Source organism: Balaenoptera musculus, chromosome 14 (assembly GCF_009873245.2).
Source record: "Balaenoptera musculus isolate JJ_BM4_2016_0621 chromosome 14, mBalMus1.pri.v3, whole genome shotgun sequence".
Lineage (NCBI taxonomy): Eukaryota > Metazoa > Chordata > Mammalia > Artiodactyla > Balaenopteridae > Balaenoptera > Balaenoptera musculus.
The window spans coordinates 15598393-15621169 of NC_045798.1; the positions used below are offsets into that span (position 1 = coordinate 15598393).

At 46.5% G+C, this 22777-nt stretch overlaps 1 protein-coding gene across 2 annotated transcripts; it reads right to left on the bottom strand.

The window, feature by feature from the left end:
* Positions 1-2427: 2427 nt before the first annotated feature.
* OAS2 (2'-5'-oligoadenylate synthetase 2) lies at positions 2428-19328 on the bottom strand. 2 transcript variants are annotated; one of them, XM_036823044.1, is made up of 11 exons: positions 19089-19328; positions 16856-17126; positions 14577-14755; positions 13231-13460; positions 12615-12756; positions 10219-10392; positions 7198-7480; positions 5826-6013; positions 4553-4791; positions 3515-3668; positions 2428-2604 (listed from the first exon to the last, which is right to left on the bottom strand). In XM_036823044.1, the coding sequence occupies exons 1-11, from the start codon at positions 19263-19265 to the stop codon at positions 2515-2517; spliced, it is 2127 nt and encodes a 708-aa protein (XP_036678939.1). In that variant the 5' UTR covers positions 19266-19328; the 3' UTR covers positions 2428-2514. The 2 variants fall into 2 exon arrangements, with proteins under 2 accessions (XP_036678939.1, XP_036678938.1); XM_036823043.1 differs by having other exon boundaries at positions 13231-13466.
* Positions 19329-22777: the final 3449 nt, after the last annotated feature.

Consider the following 22777-nt stretch of genomic DNA (forward strand, 5'->3'; position numbering starts at 1 on the left):
ACAGTGGTGCATTCCAACACCAACTCACTGACACCAATCGGGTGTCCTACAACAATCCAATTCAATTCTGACATTACTTGGAGGTGGGGCAGACCCTACAGGTTAAAGGGCAAGGTCCCAACAAGATTGTCCCACTTCAGATCCCAGCTGCAGACAAACTCTGACTTCTGCCTGACTTGGCTACAAATTCAGGGGTTCCCATGACCGCCCCCTCAGGTTCAGTAATTCATTAGAATGACTCACAGAACTCAGGAAAGTGCTATACTTACAATCACCATTTTATTATAGAGGATACAAATGACAGCCAGATGAAGAGATACATAGGGGGTGAGGGCTGGAAGGCTCGTGAGCACAAAAGCTCCCATCCACTTGGAGTCAGGATGTGTTATCTTCGTGATACATCCATATGCTCAACAACCAGGAAACCTTGTTGTCCAGAGTTTTTATTAGGGTTTCATTACAAAGGCACGATTGATTAAATCACTAGCCATGGGCTTGGATTCAATGTCCAGCCCTCCTGTTCTCTTGGAAGGTTGGGGGAGGGGGTGGGGCTGAAAGTTTCAACCCTCTCATCACACACTTGGCATTTCTGGCATGGCCAACCCATCCTTCGAAACTATCTAAGGACACACACCTCGTTAGCATAACTCAGAGAGGGTTGGAAGAGGCTCCTTATGAATACAAAATACACCTTATCAGGAAATTCCAAGGGTTTTTTGAAGCTTGGAACTGGGGAAAAGACCAGACCTATTCTTTCTTATATGACAAGCAAGTTGGTATATGTGGCAGTAATGAAACGTTAAGTGGATATATGAGGTCAAAGCACTTAGATCTTCAAGTATCTTGGAAGCTAAAGCCAGAGGATAAAGCCTTTAGACTTGGCAAGAAGATACTCATGGATGGGGGAGAAAAGGTAGGCTCAGAAGGAAATGACAGCAGTTATATATATACACATGTATAATATTTTATATATATATAAAACAACTGCTGATACCTATCTATCTATCTATCTATCTATCTATCTATCTATCTATCTATCTATCTATCTATCTATCTATCTATCTCAACAGTTATAATCCAAGCCTTTGGAGAGTTTGCAGGTGTAAGAAGAGGCCAGCTCATTACTGGTTTCAGAGACCTCTATTCGGCAGGGGCAGACAGGGTTTTGGGTACAGAGGAAAAGAGACAGGTGGTGGGCGGGGTGGAGGAGTATGAGAGCAAGATCATGGAATTACAGGAACAAAGGGGCAGGTAAAGGGCTTCACTTTGGGAAAAGAGCCTCTTCTAAGACTTGAAGGAAAAGGAAGGAGTTAGTAATTGGGAAAATACAGAATGGTTGACAAATACAGTGCACACAAACCTGGACGAGAGCAAATGTTTTTTTTTTTTTTTTTATAAATTTATTTATTTATTTTTGGCTGTGTTGGGTCTTCGTTTCTGTGCGAGGGCTTTCTCTAGTTCCGGTGAGCGGGGGCCACTCCTCATCGCAGTGCGCCGGCCTCTCACTGTCGTGGCCTCTCTTGTTGCGGAGCACAGACTCCAGACGCACAGGCTCAGTAGTCGTGGCTCACGGGCCTAGTTGCTCCGTGGCATGTGGGATCTTCCCAGACCTGGGCTCGAACCCGTGTCCCCTGAATTGACAGGCGGATTCTCAACCACTGCCCCACCAGGGAAGCCCGAGAGCAAACGTTTTTAATAACGGAGATCACACATGGAACAAGACTTCAGCAAGGCGAGGTGAGACTTTACGAAGGACGTGGAGGTCTTGATTTCAAGAGGAGTTGAAGAAGCGAGGGAAGAAGTCGTGGGGACCGTCAAGGGAAGAATAGGCTACTCTTTCACATAGTGAACCGATTCTTTAAAAGCAATTGCCTGCCAGGGGTGGGGGAGGCCATGGATGTGCATTAAGTTGTTCAGATGAGATTACAGAGAAAGAAGACTGGAGACTAGCTCCTCAGAACCGCCTCCCTAACGGGCCTGAATGCAGCCAGTCATGGTATAAAGCACACGGTGGGATTTCCACTCTCCTCTTCTGCCGAACAGAGGGGGCAGAGGGGGCGTCGTGCTTCAGACGGTGTTTGAGAGGACAAATAAACTTTGTGGGCTGACCCACTGACGATGATAATAACCTTTCCTAGAAAAGAGCCTCGTGCCTTAGTCATTAGCCAAATTTCTAATCATACCAGTCATCTGAAAAACATAGATTGTGGCCATCAGGTCGAGCTATTTTGAATAGATTAGATAACTTAATAGCATTATTAGAAAATCAAAGCCCTATCTAGCAGGCCTACAGCGGTGCTTATAAGTCATCTTTCTAAATAAAGCACAATATTTATTATGTACAATGATTTTTGCTATCAATCATGGATAATATGTTATACCAATAATGGTAATATGAAGGAGTACAGTAATACCGTTCATTCAGGCTTGGGTTTGTAAATTTTGTAGTTTATTGACCACAAAAAAAAAAAAAATCAATTGCCTGATGGTCTCTAGACGTTTCTTCCAGCATTATTATTCCAGGAATCTACACCTTCTGAATAAGTGCATCTCACTGACAATAGAATGTATCCCTGCTCCGCAACTTCCTGGTGACTGCACTGTCTAGAAAGAAAGAAATATATGTGCAAGAATAATACATATCCAAGCAGTTAGAACCATTGGTTAAAAGAGACAGGAAAAAAAAAACAAAAAGAAAGAAGGAAGTGTATCTGAGAAGGTGACTATTACCAGGGACAATTTTGGGTACTTGTTGACAGAGAACCTGACGGGGGAACCAAGTATACCTGGTGGCAGGTATCTTGGTTGGCGATGGAGCTTTGGACAGGGGTGGCAGGCACTCTTGGCTGGCTGACCCAACTCCCATCCACAGCTGTCTTCACCCCCCTTTTTGGAGCCACTTTTAAGTTACAGGTAGCTGCAACTTGAAATGTAAGAGAGTTTGCTGGATGAGGCTTCTAATAAGACACCCTGGGTGGGTATCCTCCCCCTTTCTGTTCCTCCAACCTGACCGTGAACCCGCCACCTGGAGGTGCAATAGCCACTCTCAGTGCCATTTAGACTCAAACGAACGACTAAAGAGGGTGGAGCCAGGAAGAGCTGGGGATGAGCGTGCCCCAGGGGACACTTGGTCATGTCTGGAGGCATTTTTGGTTGTTGCACTCGGGGGTGGTGCTACTGCATCTGGTGGGTAGAGACCAGGGATGCGGCCCAACATCTTACACTACCCAAGACAGCCCCTACCACGAAGAACTATCCAGCCCCGAATACCAAGTGCCACGGTAGAGATTATCTGCTCCTGGGGAAAGTCCAGTGGAGCTGTTGTGTGAGTCCTAGATTGCCTGCCTTAGGATTTCTTGTTATGGGAAGAAAAAACCCAATCGTTTAAGCTCCTGAGTTGGGCTATCTGTTATTTGTGGCTGAGTGAACCCAAGTCGCTACAGCAGGGAAGCTCTTTGATTTAAGCCTGTCCCAGGGTAATCTCCAGATGACACTTCCTTTAGATGATTCTTACTGGCACTTTCCACGATTGTATGGGACAACCCGACCCATCTTTGAAACAGAGAGATGACAACCATTCAGTAGCTTCTTCTGCCAGAAGATGCCAACACCAATGGTGCCCTCCACCCACGTCGCCAGTAGGATCGGCTGGGTCCAAGATCACAGGCCTAAATGAGAGATTAGAAGTCATTAGAGGCATGCTTTTTAGAACCAGTGGCCTCAGAATTGGGGGCCCATTCTACTCTTCGTAATAAAACAATGTGTCTTTCTAGCTTAGATGTCTGTAATTCAAATGTACCAATACAGTTCAAAGTGATTTCCTAGAATTACATCATATTTGTCAGAAAAGTTTTGAAAGCTGTTCATTATTATACACATGAAGGCATTCTATAAACATCTCTCCATGCTAGGGCAACTGAAATATAATGTATCATTTAATCAACTCTACTGTCAAGTAGGTCACACCCATGGTAGGCAAGCCAGGGTATCTTGTTGTCTTTTTTTTTTTTCTCCTCTATTCTTTCTCAATGTTTCTTTCTCTTCTCTCTTCTCTTTTCTTTTGCTTCTACTGTTTTGGTTCCCTGCTGCTGGTGCTGAGTGGATACACTAAGATTCCTTCCTATTCTTGAAGGATAAAGGTTTTGTGGGATGGAGGTTGGAAAGGGGAGATAAAACCTGATCTAATAAACAGCCTGCAGGATACACCGGCAGCGAATAATAGCATTATTTCTCAGGAACACACTTCCAACTTCCACACCTTTTAGACCTGCTAATGAATCCATGCTTTTCCTTCTGACCTAGAAAGATGAAAGCAACTCAGGGACCTGGTACCTTGGTCCTTCCTTCTTTATTCCTCCTGGATGACATTTCTCCTGCCTCCCTGGGATTTCACCCCTGGAGACTGTGGGTGGTTCTGACGGTCAGCACATTCCCTTCTCAGTTTCATATGAGGAATAATGGATCAGGACCCCGTGGGAGGTGAATTCAGGTCACCAAAATAGCATTAGAGGGAATCAGGTTAAGAAATGGAGGGGGCTGAGGTTTGGGGCACCTGGTTCTCTGGATCTGGGTCAGGAGGAAGTTCCTCACAGTCTCATCATCAAAGTTGTAGTTGACCAACCAGAAGACACAGAGATGCTGATATTTTGTGACCAACTCCAGGACCGTCCGGAAACCTTCAGCAGTGTCGAAATCCTGCGCCCCGCTCCCCTGCTCCCAGGCATAGATGGTGAGCAGCTCCAAGGCATATTTGGGGGGCAGAGACCCCTTTTGCTTCAGTTTGCTTCCACACTGAGGGAAGAGTGGAAACATCAGACGATACTGGTTAAGGCAGGAAGGTGAAATGAGCGTAGCAAGAGCCGTAGAGGGTGCACATGAAGGACTGCTGGGGCCGCAGTAGGGCACCCAAGTCTTGAGACGCAGTGCTGGGACTGGTCTGGGAAGGGTAACTTTGCAGCTTAAAGGCAGCCCACACAGGCTTCTTTGTTGTGCTTTGGCTTTATGTGACTTCCTGGAGTTATAACATAGTACCATTTACTAAAGACCCACTGTGTGCTAATTATGGGGCCAGACATTCCACCTACGTCATTCATTCCTGATCCCCCAACATCCCTACACAGGGGGCAGAGGTCGCCATGATGAAGTCATGGGGAAGTGAAGTGACTTGCTCAAGGTCACCCTGTAGCCCTGAGCACCCTGAGCACCCTGGGGCTGGGTGTAGAGGTGGAAACCACAGGGTTCAGTCTCCTCGGGTTTCAGGAAGCTGGACACAGAAAGGAGACATCTCCTGAAAGAGCTGCTATTGTGCTGGGTGTCTGCTGTCATGAAAATACTCAGAAACTACCCTGTGAGCAAGACTGATGGAAGTGAAGGGGGGCGAACCAGTAAAATGCAGAAAATGCAGCCCCTGGCACTGCCTGTCGCTTCAACCTGCCTTCCAAGAGGTAGCATCTGTGTCTATTAATTATGGACACCCAGCAGCAGATAAGCCATGCGGGTGACTTGTAGGCATGAAAATCCCAACTTCAGCTGCCCTTTGGAGGCACGATAACTTGGATTCCTGCAGAATTCTTTGGGTGTCAGAGCAAAAGCAAAATAAACCATGTGTAGCAGCTTTGTTGGTAGGAGATGCTTACATCTGACCCATCTCAATGGGGTTAGTGATGGGAACCCCACAAAGATACTCAGGGTTAGGAGTGGGAAGATTCTGTAATGTGGTCCAGGCCCCAGCATGGGAGACTGTGAGCACCTGGTAAGTGCTGGTTTCATGGTCACAGAGTACTGACAAAAATAATACCAGATGGCCAGGACAAGAGCTGTCATACCCATTTGTACCAGTGCTTCACCAGGCGAATTAAATCCTTCAGTTTGGTGGGCCGGGAGCAAACGAAATTGCGCTGTAGCTCCGTGAAACAGGTAGAAAATTCTCCCCCTAGGGCGTCTGAGGATTTATGCAAACGGATGAGGTCAGCATAGATCCTGGGGCTGGGTGTAAAGCCAGACTTCAGTTCACCTAACATGGGGAAGAAATTTACATTATGCTTTAATCTGTATAGAAAGTAACAGATTTCAAAACACTGTTGACAACTATAATTTAATTCTGGGAAATTATTTTGAACTCTATTAGTGTATGTGAATTACTGATGTCTAAGATATTGGGTCATCTCTAGAGTAATGAGATATTAAAAATTACATGGTTTATATGAGTATAGGTGGTATTTATTATTAAAGTGTTATCTAGACCTGCACTGTCCAATAGGGTAGCCATCAGCCAAGGTGGCTATTTGCATTAGGAAAGGAAAATCAAATGAAAAATTTAGTTCCTTACTCGTACTAGCAACATTTCAAGCTCTCAATAGACACAGAACACAGATATAGGACATTTTCGTTATCGCAGAAAGGCCTTCTGGACAGTGCTGATGTGAAGTTTGCAAACTGTGGCCCCCAGACTAAATCTGGCCACCTGCTTGTTTTTGTAAATAAAGTTTTTTCGGAACACAGTCACGCCCACTTATTAATGTATCGTCTATGGCTGTTTTCAAGCTACAAAGGCAGAGTTGAGCAGTTGTGACAGATACCTTATGGTCCTTAAAGCTGAAAATATTTGCTCTCTTGCCTTTTATTAAAAAAGTTAGCTGACCCCCTACCTATATACTGTCATTTCCTCTCTAAAGACCCTAAGAACCATTCAGAGGGAAGGTACCAGAGTCTTCTTGATTTTGATTTGGAAAATGCCTGAAATAGCCTTGGTTTCTTTTAATACACCATTGTGTATCTGTCACTCACGAATTGAATTTCTAAAGGAGTTTTTGCCTAAGATTGAAGGTGAACACCCAGATTTCCTGTCTTTGCCTCAGAATTTCTCCCACAGTCTGTTTTTTCATTTCCTTCCCTAATACTTGAGGCATTTTATCTATAAATGTGTACTGAATTCCTGTGTACCCTATTCTTTGACAGGTGTTGTGAATGACACCATGGGACTATAAGATGTGGGTTCTGGCCGTCGTAGGGATAAAATAAACGAGAATGAAAATGCATACAGGTGTAAGGTATTGCTGTCATTATGAATGCCACCTGTTGGGGCACTGGACCAGGTCCGATCAGTAAGTCATGTGACTTTCCCTCCCCACCCCCCCTCCCCCCATCACACCAGAATCCCTCTTCCTCTTCCAGAAGCTCAAATCTTAGGAGTCTTACCTAGGGCATTAAATGCAGGCAGCACATCAAAGTCAACACTTTCGTTGAGGACCTTGGATTTCAGAGTGAAGCTCAGCACCCGGGGAGCCTTCCATTTTGAAATCTCAAACTTCACTTCAAAATCCTTCTCCTGCTGACAGGCTTCCAGCTGCTTATGGATTTCCTTGATGATTCTGCATCTCTCGTTTTTTTGGGAGGTGTAGCTTTTCAGCGAGTCCACGAACACAACAAGGTCGGCATCGGAGCCACTCTTCAGAGCTGTGCCTTTGGCGGTTGACCCCCCCTAGGGAAGAAAGGCAAATCGAGATACAGCACTTTCTAGAGCTTGAGCCCTCACCCCCATGGGCTGGCGCCCGTTGGGCTAATTAATGAGGTTGCCAGGGGCAGTGCCAAGTTCGAGTCTCCAGTTAGGGCTGATTCCAAAGCAGAGTGTTTCATTTTCCAAACAAATAGAATCATCTGGTTCCAAAGGTGGCTCATCTCGTGCCATTTGATGTGTGAATTTGCCCACAAACAATGGATGGGCTACTTATAAATGACCTGCTTCTCAAGTCAACTTCCTAAAGATTTCTGGTAAAGACTACGTAGCTTTACAGACTCACAGACATGGAGAACAAACTAGTGGTTACAGTGAGGAGAGGGAAGTGCGGAGGGGCACTACAGGGGTGGGGACGTAAGAGGTGTAAACTGTTAGCAATAAAATAAGCTACAAGGTTATATTGTACAACATGGGGTATATAGCCAATATTTTATAATAACTATAAATGGAGTATAACCTTTAAAAATTGTGAACCACTATACTGTACACCTGTAACATATAATATTGTACAGCAACTATACTTCAAAAACATAAATAAATTTTAAAAAGAGACCATAGTGAGAAAAAAAATCCTCAACTAATAGTGAAAATCTAAAATTTTCCCCCTAGATAAAACAAAATTCGAATGGATCAATATGCAATGAGCAAATTTTAAACACAAGGCACTGTATTAATATCAGTTGAATGTGCTCTGTTAGACATTATATAGATCCCTTTGCATACTTGATCTTATGAAATATAGTCCTCAAGATGTCCATTTACAGTATACTGGACAAACAAACAAAAAAAGAGTATGTACCTTTATTTGAATTCCTGTGACCTGAAATAAATCAAACTAAAGGCAAGCCTGACATCATCTCTTCCCTCCTGCGATCTGGGGACCATTGGATGAATATTCATCATTTAGATGCAGGGGTCGGCAAACTTTCTCTAAAGCATTAGATGATACATATTGTAGGCTTTGTGGGCCACGTGTGTCTCTGCCACATAAGTTTCTACTTCCCCCTCCTCACTTTTCTCCTCCCCATCCTCCTCCTTTTCCTCTTCCTCTTCCTCCTCTCCCTTCTTCTCCTTCTTCTTCAACTATGTAAAAATGTAAAACCACTCTTAGCTCGCTGGCCCTGGTTTGCCAAGCTCTGCACGAGGCAGCTTAGGCAGGCACACAGGTTCATTCTGTCTATTTTGTGAAGTTCTCCCTGAAGGCACAGCTCCTTAGCTGACGGGCGTCTTTGAGAGTGAGTCGGGGAAAAGCCAGCTTCGCACGGAGCTCTCTCAATGCCACAACTTCGGTGGGATTTGCTCTGAGCATCAACCCGCGTGTATGTTTTCCTGGTTTTCCCCAGAAAGCTCATTTGACTTCTGCAAAGGCAATGTTTATTTTACCCATGGGTAGTGAATGCCTGGCTACTTGGCCTAGGAGGCGAGGGGAGGGAGTGGATCTTCCTGTACACAGATGCTCAATTAATCCCTGGTCCATGCCACTTCATTCATGCAGCTGGTCTCCCGGGCCACAGCCCCCTCCCTACATTCTCCAGCTGGCACCTCCTCCATCACCTCAGCAGACAACTCTTTCTTGCAACCAACTTCAGGAAGATAGAAAGCAACTTCTTATCGGCCAAAGGCTCTCTTCCTATTTTCTTCTTTGATGTGTCATTAACGTTTCTTATTTATTTACTATCATGTTAATGAGAGGCTGGGGAAGGAGAGGACAAAATGAGTGCTTCAACAATGGTTCACTGACCATGAACACAGCCAGTCTTGTTTTCCCTCAAATTAACCTCGTGAGACATTTTACTCACGGTGCATGGGACGTCGGTACTGGTCCCCAGACCCGTCCCAGGGCAGCATGCACACAGATCTGTTTTTTGTATCACGGCAAATGTTTTTGCTCACAGGTCAGCACTTTTCTCCCTCCCTTCTTGTGACCCTGGACACACAGTTATCTGGTTGGTGGCCAACAGACGGAGGCAAGTGTGTCAGCGCGTGACCTTGGAGTCTTGGACAAGAATGGCCCCATCTGCTGAATCTCTAGCTCAGTTGATGGGATGAATTGAAACCAGGAAGACTGTCACTTTTTGTTTTAATACACGTGGAGCTTAGAATCTGCTGTGGTTTGAATGGTGGCCCCCCCAAAAGAGATGTCTGCTGGCAACATGTGTGAATGCGATGTTTTTTGGAAAAAGGGTCTTTATAGATGTAATTAAGTTAGGGATCTGCGGGCCCTAAATCCAATGACAAGTGTTCTTAGAAGGGAAGAGAAGAAAGACCCAGAGGAGAAGGTGACGGGGAGAGGGAGGCAGAGATTGGAGTGATGCACTACAAGCCAAGCACCGGCAAGCGTTGCCAGCAGCTCTCGGAGGTTAACACAGAATCAGAAGTCTATTGTGAATGGGACTTCCCTGGCAGTCCAGTGATTAGAACTTGGCACTTTCACTGCCGTGGGCCGGGCTCAATCCCTGAAGATAACCAGGTCGGGGAACTAGGATGCCGCAAGCCGCACAATGTGCACCCCCCAAAAGTCTATTGTGAATGACGTAAGCGGTGCATCAGCACCCTCCACTGAAAACCAGGGTCCTAGCTGCCCATCTCCCCAGCTTCCCTCCCTCATCCTTTGTCCTCACATTTCCAGTGGTCACGAGCATTGCAGAGTTACAGGAACGGCTTAGTCCCCGTCAATAACAAAGGGAAAGGCCATTGCTCACCTTGACAATCTTCTGACACTTTGTAGTTGAATGTCGAAAGCAATTTTCTTTAAGGAACTTACAGATGACATCAACAGCTTTCTTGATCTGATCTAGGAAAGTCCTGTTGGGCTGGAGACAGTCCTTGATGAACTTATCTAGAAGATGGCCTGGGGTCACGTAGAGCGGTGCAGGCTGTGGAAGGAGCCCGCTGTGAGATGCCGCCTGCCAGCCGCCTGTCCCCCACCCCCGCTTCCTCCCCTGCCTGCTCTGCCCGCCTGATCTCTCCCTCCTGCTCCCAACTCTCCTGCTGGTACCTTTGTCATCCTGAGTTCTTGCGTTGACATATCCCAAGAGCATACCTGAGCGTTTCGGGTGGTACCCAAGAGCCCCCAGAAACAGAACCTCTCCTAGTTGCTCCTCTCACCCTCTGGAAGGGATCTGGATCCTTCTCCCAACAGGTCTGTGAAGACCTGGCTCCAAATTACTGTCTAGTTTCCGCTTTCTGTTCCGGGATCGTCCACAAATGGCCAGCACCTCTTGGCTTCTCCGACTGCTCTGTTCCTTCCTTATTTTCCCATTTATTATAGGTATTTTTGACTTCTGATGATCACACTCATTCCTTTTTCAAGGTTCTATCAGCCTCTGTTAAACACCCTGTGCCCAGGTGGATTGGTTTCCCCGCACTGCCGTAACAAATCACGGTTCTAGACGTCTGCAATAAAAGCGTAGGCAGGGCCATGCTCCCTCCAAAGGCTCTAGGGGAGCTCCTTGCTTGTGTCTTCCAGCTTCTGGAAGTCCGCGGCCTTCCTTCTCTTGTGGCTGCATCATGCTGACCCCTGCCTCTGTTGTCACGTGGCTTTCTCCCTTCTGTGTCTGTGTCCCTGTGTATCTTCCTATAAGGGCACCAGTCACTGGTTTCAGGGTCCACACTGATCCAGGATGACCTCTTAACGGGTAATACCTGCAAAGACCCTACTTCCAAAGAAGGTCACATTCTGAGGATCCGGGTGGACATGAATTTTGCGGGACACTATTCAACCCTCCACACCAGGGGATGCTGTTCCCTCTAAGTGTGTTGAAGAGAGGGCTGTCCTGGAGTCAGAGGGGCCGTGTGTTCAGTCTGAAGGGACAGTTACCTGTTCTCTAATCCAATGGGACCGTGGAGGGTGGGACCTGCTCACTCCCTTGTACCTGTGGTCACCTCTGGAAGGAAAACATATTCTGATGTCTAAATGGGGTCTGACACCTGCATAAAAGTGAAGTTCTCTCCTCTCCAGTAGAAAACATCAGATGGGATGTGCTCCATGGACCACAGGTCATGACACCTCACCTGAGCATCTTCTCTTGCCTGTTCTGTGTGCTCTGGTCAGGCCTCAGTCTGCAGAGGCAGTTTACTTCTTGCTAGTGGGAGGGAGAATAGTGATATCACCCCCCCACACACACAAAGTCCACGTCCTGCTCTATGACTATTACCCTATATGGAAAATGGGACTTTGCGGATATGATCAAATTTGTGTTGATAGATGTGCTTCTCCTCTGGGGGATGGGAGGGGAAAAACCAATGCATCTGGCCCTTCATTAGTTCTCCCATTTGCAGCCTCGCTTCTCGCTCTCGCCCCCAATGCCTGCTTCAGTAGAGCTCAGAGGTTGTCCCAGCATCCGCAGGGGTGACTGCCACCCACGTCTCTTGGGCTCTGCTCCATTTCATCTGTCACCACCTTCTCACCTGCTTTCTCTCTTGCAGAAACGAATTGAAATCTCTCATCTGCAGGTGCCCGCCTTTACTCTTTGTTCAATTTTGCACTTTACTATCATTTTAATGGAAGAGGACGTCCCTAATGGTGTGTTATAGACTGAATTGTGTCCCCCTAAAAGATATGTTGAAGTCCCAACCTCTAGGCCCTATGAACGTGACCTTATATGGAAATAGGGTCTTTGCAAACAGGTAATCAAGTTAAGACGAGGTCATTACTGTGGGCCCTAATCTGGTACAACTGGTGTCCTTATAAGAAGAGGAGAGAGACACAGAGACAGACATGCCTGGAGGGAGGACATTGTGAAGACACCACACACACACACAGAGAAGGCCGTGTGACAACAGAGGCAGAGATTGGAGTGTTGCTGCCACAGGCCACGGACTGCTAACGACCACCAGAAGCTGGAAGAGGTGAGGAAGGACTTTTCCCTAGAGCCTTCAGAGGGAGCATGGCCCTGCCAACATCTTGATCTTGGATTTCTAGCCCCCAAAACTGTGAAAGAGTAAATTTCTGTTGCTTTAAGCCACCAGTGCATGGTGCTTTGTCATGGCACCTCTGGGAAACCAGCTCACGGTGATCTTGGATAAGGCTGCAGTCTGAGTATCGGGAGGGCCCTGCCTGCAGCAGGACACGAGCTATATTGGAAAGCCCTCTCACCAGAACATTCCAGGACAGTCCAGGTGACTCGTTCAGCCTGAGAGAAAATAACCAGGTTTGAGCTTCTTGTTTTAGCAGCTGCCAGCAGGTGTTATCTTTGCTCACATTACTGGTTGGGTCAGTTGGATCCAAGATCACCGGCCTATGAATTTGATTAAAAAAAATCAGTTGGGAGAAGAAATCAACTTGGGGGAAAGAGGCCTGGACTGGGCATCTGGAAACCTGGATTTTACCTCCTGCAGTTCCTCCCAATTGCTGAAGTGCTCTAAGATGTCTAGCCTCTCTGGTCCTGTGTTCTCTGCTTTACAGACATGTTCCATTCATAACCTAATAAAATGGTCTCCTCTTTCTGCTGACCCCTCCTCTCTTTGCCCCTTCCTTCTATGAGGGGAACTGTTTGCTTTGGGGACAAAATGTGACAATGGTTTAGAATGTGAAAAGCATCGAAGCGTCCCTCTTTCAGACAGACCTCTCTTTGCCTCCCTACCCACTGCTGCTGGCATTCTTTTGGTGCATGCTTGGCCGGGAAAGACAGGGATGCACCCTCATTCTAAGGGGGCACAGCCTGGCATGTAGATAAAGAGGTAAGGAGAGAGGGCCGTGGGAAGTTTGGTACCTCGGGGATCGGAGGTGGCCCAGCAGGATGTTGCGGACGGTCTCATCCTCAAAGTTGTAGTTGACTGTCCAATAGACACACAGCTGCTCCTGCTTGCTGATAAGCTCCAGAACAGTCCTGATACCTTCAGCTATATCAAAGTCTTCTGCTCCACACCCCTGTTCCCAGGCATAGACTGTAAGCAGCTCCAGCGCATACAGGGGCAGCAGGGATGAATCCTTCAGCTTTTCCTGGCACTGTGGAAGGAGAAGAGTGTAGCAGATAATTTGGAACCCAGTTCCGCCCATGCCAGGGGTCTGAAATCAAGAAACTAGAAGTCTATAGGAAGTCACTGTCCCCTGTCAGTGATTGAAATGATATCATGGCTAAAATTCGATGGACTGACAATAGCAAGTGTTGATAAGAATGTGGAGCACCTGAAATTGTTGTACACTGCTGACAGGAGTGTGATTTGGTACAACCATTTGGGAAAACTATTTGGGTGTATTTACTAAAGTTATATATATATATATATATTCCACAAATTTATTCATATATGCCATGTGTATATGTATACACATATACATATATATACACAGATAAGGTATATATAATGTATATATGTACAATGTGTGTATATATATGAGGTATATGTGTGTGTGTGTGTATATATATATACACACACACACACATATATAAGGTATACCTTATAGCACAGCAGTCTCACTCCTGCATATTTACCCAAGAGAAATGACTGCTTAAATTCACAAAAAGACATGTAGGGGAATATCCACTGTAACCTAATTCATAATATGGCCCTCAGCAGTAGAATGCATCCATGTACAGTGTATTAATGCAATGGAATAGTACAAAACAATGAAGAACCACTACTCCCTGCAACAACACGGACAAACCTCTCAGTCATAATATTGAGCAAAAGATGGCAAACACGAAGTACATGCAGTATGATTCCATTGACATCAAGTTTAAAAACAAGCAAAACTAATTTGTGGTAACAGATGTTAGTATAGTGGTTTATTTGGGGGGAGTATGGTCTGGGAGTGGGCGTCCTGCTGGAGCGCAGGAAATGTGCCCTATTTTGATCTGGGTGTTGCCTGAAAGGCTATAAAAACACATTGAGCTGTATTCTTTTTTTTTTGTCCTTTGCCCACACGGCATGTGGGATCTTAGTTCTCCCACCAGGGTTCGAACCAGCATCCTCTGCACTGCAAGGGCAGCATCTTAACCATTGGACCACCAGGAAATCCCTGAGCTGTATTCTTAACATTGTTGTACTTTACCCAACGTGAATTATCTCAGTAAAAGGGAAACGGATGATAGCAATAGACATGCAATTTGAAGTTTACCTTTTGACACCAGTACTTTACCAAGAGGATCAAATCCTTCAGCTTGCTGGGATGGTTGCTAAAAAACTTCTCCTGGAGTTCAGTGAAGCAGATTGAGAACTCACCGGGGCTGGCTTTCACCATATCCAAGGCTCTTTTGAGCTCTCGATAGGTGCAGAGGCTGGGCTTCTCACTTAAGCCTGGTGTGAAACAGAAACAGAACTTTTGGTTTTCATGGAACCTAGTCTCGGTGAGCCCACAAAGGCTGGATGTGGTTTGGTAGCACACATTCACTGCTTCATCTGTAAGAGGACTGGTGCATTTGCATAAAAGGTGAGGGGCGGCTTGTCCTGCTAGATAATAAAATGTAGTTAGGCTAATATTTAGTAAAGAAAGTAATTTAAAAATTTCTCAGTAGTTTACTTTTCTCAGAAAGCGACCATTATTGTTTCCGTCTAGGAAAGGTTATCTGTTTGGAATGTGTAGCTCTGCCGCCATCTGGTGGCAGCTTCTCCGTACTACATGTGAGGAAGAGCTGATTTCTCGTTCTCACATCATTCTTTGCGAGATGGAGTGCAGCCAGCAGAGGGCGCTCTAGCCTAATCTCCAGCCACCGTGCTCTGAACCAGAGGACAGAACATAGGATTTCCTAGGAATTCTGAGTCACACTCTGTCTCTTCACCTTGACTCCAGCCTTCCTTTGAGTCAGACACATATACTCAACCCTTATCATCCTAAAGGTCTTGCAAGTTAGCTGTTTCTAGCCTTGATCTTACAGTTGGCAAAAGTGGGTTAGTAGTAAGACCAGGATGAGAATTCAAGGCTGCCTACCTTGCAGACTGGTGCATTTTTCTCTGCACTAGGTCACCTTTCGGTGAATGTAAGTCGTCAGGGTGTGTGTGTGTGTGTGTCCACCTTGAAGGCACTGGGCCTGGGGCTTAAAAGACCTGGGCTTTTATTCTAGCTCTGTCAGTAACTGGCTGTGTGGCCCTGGACACATTCATTTCGTTCTGCTTCCTCACTTGTTTAATGAGGGGTTGAATTCCAGCTCTGGTATTTAAGTTTGTGATAATATATGTATCTGTGCTTGAGACTAAGCTGTGACTGTTCTTAGTCTTACCCATTCAATCAACCATCCATCCATCTATCCAGTCAACCATCCATCCATCCAGCCAGCCAGCCAGCCAGCCAGCCATCTATCCATTCAAACAGCTGCCCATGGAAGATCTTTGCCTTGATGTTGACCTGACTAGAGGCACATTCCAAATACCTGCTCCAGCTGAACTTTTCCCAGATGTTTGCCCCATCCTCTACCTCTAACCAGCATTTATTCTAGTCTAAATCCTCCAATGTAGTCCACAGAACAGCAGCAATATCATGGCACTGGTTCGAAATATAGAATCCTGGACCCCAATCTCCTGAATCAGAACCTGCATTTTTTTTTTTTAATTAATTAATTAATTTATTTATTTTTGGCTGTGTTGGGTCTTCGTTTCTGTGCGAGGGCTTCCTCTAGTTGTGGCAAGTGGGGGCCACTCTTCATCGCGGTGCGCGGACCTCTCACTATCGTGGCCTCTCTCGTTGCAGAGCACAGGCTCCAGACGCGCAGGCTCAGTAGTTGTGGCTCACGGGCCTAGTTGCTCTGTGGCATGTGGGATCCTCCCAGACCAGGGCTCGAACCTGTGTCCCCTGCATTAGCAGGCAGATTCCCAACCACCGCGCCACCAGGGAAGCCCCCAGAACCTGCATTTTAACAAGTTTCTCAGGTGATTTGTGTGCATGTCACAGTTTGAGATGCTCTACTCTAGAGTCTAGAACATTTCCTCCAAAGTCAACTAGGAGACAAGGGAGAAATTCTACAGAAGAGAGTAAGCTCAGGGTAGGAGGAAGCTCCTCTTTTTAAAGTCAACGGTCTCTCAGGACTTTCCTGGTGGTCCAGTGGTTAAGACTCTGCACTTCCACTGCAGGGGGTGCAGGTTCCATCCCTGGTAGGGGAACTAAGATCCTGCATGCCACACAGTGAGAAAAGAAAGAAAGGAAAGAAAGGAAAGAAAGAAAGGAAGGAAGGAAGGAAGAAAGAAAGGAAGGAAGAAAGAAAGAAAGGAAGGAAGGAAGGAAGAGAGAGAGAAAGAAAGAAAGAAAGGAAGGAGGGAAAGTCTACGGTCCCTCATTTTGGAAAGCACCAGTGGTATTTATTCAGATGCCAGGCTATCTACCACCCCTTTTTTTGGCTTTGCTCTCTTGACAAGCCCCTCCAGACCCAAACCTCCACCCCCCCACACACACCCAGGGGGGCTCACCCAGAGCGTTGAAGGCGGGCAGCATCTCAAAAGTGATGCTCTGCTGTTTTGTGGACAGCTGGACGGTGAGCTTGCCATTGATGCTTTGGATCTCCATCTTGGCTGCCAGCTTCATTGTGAGCTCACAGTGTTTCAACTGTGCCCAGATTTTCCTGAGGAGGTCATGTTGGCTTTTCTTCTGATCCTGGAATTGTTCAAGACCACCGATGAAGATGACGAGGGTACCATCGGAGTTTCCCCTCAAGACTGTTCTCCGGCCATAGGAGCCACCCTGCCAGCAACAGAGAAGTGGATGTGAGACTCTGAACCCTTTGGGGTCGCAGGGCACCCCGACGGGCAGAAGTATTTCTCACTTCAAGCAAAAGCCCCAAATGTCAACATATTCTAAAAGCTGAGTGGCAGATGTTCACTTGTCCACCCAAAGAACTGAATCAGGATGCCCATAGCAGCACTTTTTTTTAAATAAATTTATTTATTGTATTATTTATTTATTATTTTTGGCTGTGTTGGGTCTTTGTTGCTGCGCACGGGCTTTCTCTTGTTGCGGCGAGCGGGGGCTACTCTTCGTTGTGGTGCACCAGCTTCTCATTGCGGTGGCTTCTCTTGTTGCGGAGCACGGGCTCTAGGCGTGCGGGCTCAGTAGTTGTGGCTCACGGGCTCTAGAGCGCAGGCTCAGTAGCTGTGGCACACGGGCTTAGTTGCTCCGCGGCATGTGGGCTCTTCCCGGACCAGGGCTCGAACCCGTGTCCCCTGCATTGGCAGGCGGATTCTCAACCACTGCACCACCAGGGAAGCCCCAAGGCAGCACTTTTCCTACGAGCCCCAAACTGGAGGCAACTTGAATGGCCATCAGCAGTAGAATGGACAAATGTGGTGTATTCATACAGGGAACACATGACAACAATGAAATGATAAACAACAGCTGCACACAACAACATAAATTTCGTCAACAGATGGCTCAAAAAAACCCACACACTAAAGCCACACAGTACATGATTTCTTTTATACAGGGTGACCAACCTCTGGTTTACCCTGGACTTGCTCAGTTTTAGCACCAAGAGGCCCATGTCCCAGAAAACCCTTCAGTCCCGGGCAAACTGGGATGGTTGGTCACTCTACACAAAGTTTAAAAATAGGCAAAACTAATCTATGCTATGCTGTCAGGCGTCAGGAGAGTGGTTGCCTGGGGCTGGGGGTAGCGACTGGATGGGGGGTTCAGGGGCTCTTGGGTCGGGGCTGGGAATATTTTATTTCTTGATCTGGGCGTAGGTTACACATGTATGTTGTTTGTGGCAATCCATCAGGCTGTACACTTAGATCTGTGCACTTTTTGTATGTATTATTAATATTTTAATTAGAAAAAAGTTAACAATATTGAGAGGTATGATGGTATAGTGGTTAAGGGTGCATGCTCCCAAACAGATTACCTGAGCTTAAAATCCCAGGTCGGATGCCAACTATTAAATAACTTCTCCACGCTTCAGTTTCCTCATCTGGGCCAAGGCAGGAGATACCAAGTGTCCAGGTATCTTTACTGCTAGGGCTAGTGGGTGTGTGTAAGGGCAGAGGCCAGAAAGCACTGTGACTCCAGAGAAGTGGGATTCCGGTGCCGGAGAGCATGGAGTTTGTGGTGGGCATCCCTAAGCCCCTCCCCACCCTAGGGTCCTGGCCCCTTCCCAGCACCCTTTCTTCCCCAAAGGTCCAGAATCTTCAGCCTCAACCCTGGGATTTGTGCCCATAGCTCCAAACATTTCTAACTGATGAGAGCTCCCCGCCCCTTGCTGTTGAGAAGACACAGAGCATCCTTGGGTAGTTTTACTGAAGTCTTGTAGACTCAGTTTACTCCTCCGTAAAATGGGGAGGATAAAAACAATAAAAGTAACCACAGCTAATTTACTGCTCTAACTTTGTACCAAGCCCTGTGCAAGAACATTATGTGCTTAAGCCTCATAAGACTTTGCAATGAGTATTATTTCTCTCCCATTTTACAGATTCAGACACTGAGGCACAGAGAGGTTAAGCAACCTGCCCTGGGTCACACAGTAGTAAGGGGTAGAACCGGCTCCCCAACCTGTACTCCTAAACTCTACACCATATCCCACCATCTCACTCGAGTGTGGGGCTAGACAAGATGATGTCTTGTGTGCCCAGGGCCCGGCACACAGTAGGTGCTCAGCACCAAGTTTCTCTGCCTTCTGGGTCCCAGAAGCCCTGACCCCAGCCTTCTACTCACTTTGGCCACACTGGTCACCATGGGGAACTGCTCAGCTTCCTGCAGGACTGCACAGATGGTGTCCACGGTCTGGTCGATCCGTTTCTGACAGTCTTCAAAGGGCCTCAGGTTGTCCTGGATAAACTCACCCAGTTTCTGGGCAGGCTGTTCGTAGAGATGGGACTCCCAGTTTCCCATTGCTCTGGCTGGCTGCTGAGATGACAGCTAATGGCAGAGCTGGAGGCAGAAGAGAATGAGGAACTCCTGTGCCAGGAGACTGAAACCGAAACTCATGTCTGGGGAAAAGGAAACTCACAGAACCGTCCCAGCCGGCTGCCCTCCCCCAAGCTGTGATGATCAGCCTTTCAGCTGCTCTCAAGGAATACTTGTGGTTAAAAATGCAGCCTCTGGAGCTGGACTATGAGGGCTTGATACATGCGAGATCTGTGTCCTTGAGCACATTGCCAGTCCTTTTTGTGCCTTGATTTCCCCATCTATAAAATGGGGATAACAATGGTACCTGTATCACAGGCTTAATGCAAGCATTAAAGACTTGCAAAGTCCTTAGAACAGGACCTGGCACACGGGTAGAGCTGTAAAGTGTTTGTTAAGCAAATAACTTCATAGGGGGCCAAAGGTCATCTTTTTTCTTTTTTTTTAATTGAAGTATAGCTGATTTACAATATTGTGTTAGTTTCAGGTATACAGCAAAGTGATTCAGTTATATCTATATCTGTATATAGTTTTTTTTAGATTATTTCCCCAGAGGTCATCTTTTGAGGCTCTTTCCCCTTCTCCCTGTTCCCAATGGCCTGGGAACTCAGAGTTAATGAGAACAGCGAAGAGAAAGAGACCCAGAGAGGGCACTGACTTGTTCAGGGACACACAGCAAGGCAAGGGCTCAGCCACTCAGGTTTTAGTTCTGCCACTGAGCAAACACACGTCCCAAGAGGTCTGTGTCTGTGTGCCCAGTTCCTCAGCACACACATGGACACCGCCAGGTTTCATCGGGTACTTACCCCACCCAGCAAGGAAGGAAAACAGGCCCAGGAGCACACAGGCCAGAGGGGAGACAGACATGCAACTCTTGTGTTCAGGACCATGAAAATGAAACTCCCAGGCAGCTCCCACTGGCTTCCTCTGTAACACAGAAGGTAAACATCTCCAAGGTGGGACAGAAGCAGACCCCCTTCTCTGTTGTGATGATTAATTTTGTGTCAACTTGGCTAGGACCATGGTACTCAGATATTTGGTCAAACAGTCTTCTAGATGTTTTTTTGAAGGTATTTTTGAGATGAGATCAACATTTAAATCAGTAAACTTCAAGGAAAGCAGATTACTCTCTATAATGTGGGTGGGCCTCATCCAATCAGCTGAAGGCATGAATAGAAAAAAGCCTGGGGACATCCCTGTTGGCACAGCGGTTAAGAATCTGCCTGCCAATGCAGGGGACACGGGTTCGAGCCCTGGTCCAGGAAGATCCCACATGCTGCAGAGCAACTAAGCCCATGCGCCACAACTACTGAGCCTGCGTGCTGCAACTACTGAGCCTGCATGCTGCAACTACTAAGCCCACGTGCCTAGAGCCTGTGCTCCGCAACAAGAGAAGCCACCACAGTGAGAACCCCACGCACCACAACGAAGAGTAGCCCCTGCTCGCCGCAACTAGAGAAAGCCTGCAAGCAGCAACAAGGACCCAATGTAGCCAAAAATATAAATTAAAAGAAAAAAGAAAAAAGCCTGATCTCCCCCAAGGAAGAGGGAATTCCACCAGCAGATGCTTCCCTGGGTTTCCAGCCGGCCAGCCTACCCTGCAGAATTTGGACTTGTTGGCCCCTGCAATGGCACAAGCCGATTCATTAAAACAAATCTTTCTCTAACTCTAGATCTATAAAACCTATTAGTTCTGTTAACCTCAAAAGTAAAACAGCCAGTTATTTTACCAGCAAAATGGCTTTATTCGGGAACAGCAGAGAATTTCAATTTGGGACAAGCAGGCTATAGCAAAAGTCATAGGCAAGTCCAACAAACAAAGAAGAGGAACATTATTTTATAGAGAAGAAGGAGGAAGTTGGGAGGGGTTGTTTTGAACGAGAGTCCATTGGAGAAAAGCAAGAATTCAGGCTGATGACAAGTGATTGGCTTAGCTGCCGGGGTAGCCAGTTTCCTCCAAGAGACGCAATGTACATCATTCCTGTCCAGGCCTGTCATTGACAGTGTTTTCCTGTTGATGCTTCTTCTTGTTGGGGTCTGTTGATTGACTGTCTTTCCTATGACTGAATTCCGGTGGTACTTGAGGTGTGTGAGAGCGCCGCCTTCTGGTCTCCTGACTCCACTTAAAATGAGGTTTCCCTTTATGTGTTCATTTTCACTGTTCAGTTTCTCTGGAGAAACTTGATTATCACACCTGCGCATTAAGGGCCCTTCCCAGCCCTTATCTGACTTCTACTGTAACACCTAGAGGTAGGCTGGGCGGGCAGAGATCATAAGGCTTCTTTTCTAGATAAGAACATAGAGGCTCAGAGAGTTGAAAAAATTTGCCCAAGATCATACAGCTTGTAAGTTGTCTGACTAGGTTCTAACTACCCATTTTCCAAAGTCGGTGCTTTATTTTTATTTTTAAAATATTTTATTTTGAAATCTTTTGAAACACAAAGAACTCTCTCATATCCTTCATCCTGAAATATTTCACCACATTTGCTCCTCATTCTCTATGTATCAGTATCATTATTACTGAGCCATTTGAGTGCATGTTGCAGATAATTGGGCAGAAGCCAAGAGATTTCCTATATACCGCCCCCCCCCGCCTCCTCCCCCTCCCCCACCCACACAGCCTTGCCCACTATCAACATCCCCCAGCAGAGTGGGAGAGTGGGACACTTGTTACAAGTGATGAACCTTCATGGACACATCAGAATCACCCAGTCCCCTTTACTCTTAAATACTTCCATATGTATCCCCTAAGAATATGGGTATCTTGTTACATAAACACAGAATGACAACCCCATTCAGAATTGTACCTTTGATACAATGCTATCATCTCTTATAGCATATATAATGGATATATTCTTATATTCAATTTTTACCAGTTATTCCAATGTTGTTCTTTATAGCAAACCGCCCCCCACCTCCAAATCTAGGATCATGTTACATTTAGATGTCATGTGTCAGAGATGGATCTCCTGGGAAGCCACTGGGAAAGGGATGGTGACTTTTTATTGGGGGAATCCCTCAGTGTTCTAATGGTCCATCCTTGAAGTAGTTTGATGGGGCAGACTGAGCGCCCCTCGTTTGTGGCCCATTTAGTTTGCCCCCAGGGACACCATATTTTATGACCAGCTCCTTAATTCTCTGTGGGTCAGGCCATCCTTACTGCCCCTCCACCCTACCACTCACGAAGAGAAGTGTGTCCACGTCACGGGTAAGTGTTGTCTCATGGCCGCTATGATTTCGGGGTTCTACCATCCCCAGTGCTGTTAGGAGGCCTGTGACAGCATCTTCTATGGAGGAGGCCACCCGAGCTTCTTAGTGATGCTGAGTCCTCTCACTGGCGTATTCTTTATGGCCTCGGTAACGCTGTATTCTCTGCTTTTCCATGGGAGATAATTTTCTGGACTTATATAGCACATCCACCCAAGCACATCCACTTCCCTGACCTTTGAATCCCATCTTCCACCATCTCCCATGGGAATATCAGCATTTTTGTTCTC

What these genes read in the sequence shown, in the direction of transcription:
- OAS2 (XM_036823043.1), bottom strand. Translation starts at nt 19,265, where the DNA reads ATGGGAAACTGGGAGTCCCATCTCTACGAACAGCCTGCCCAGAAACTG. An exon ending in TAAAGTACTGGTGTCAAAAG is followed by an intron (nt 13,467 to 14,576) that starts GTAAACTTCAAA and finishes CTCCTTCCACAG; the next exon opens with TGCCAGGAAAAGCTGAAGGA. An exon ending in ACCCAGATCCAGAGAACCAG is followed by an intron (nt 3,669 to 4,552) that starts GTGCCCCAAACC and finishes TCTCTCATTTAG; the next exon opens with GCCTGTGATCTTGGACCCAG.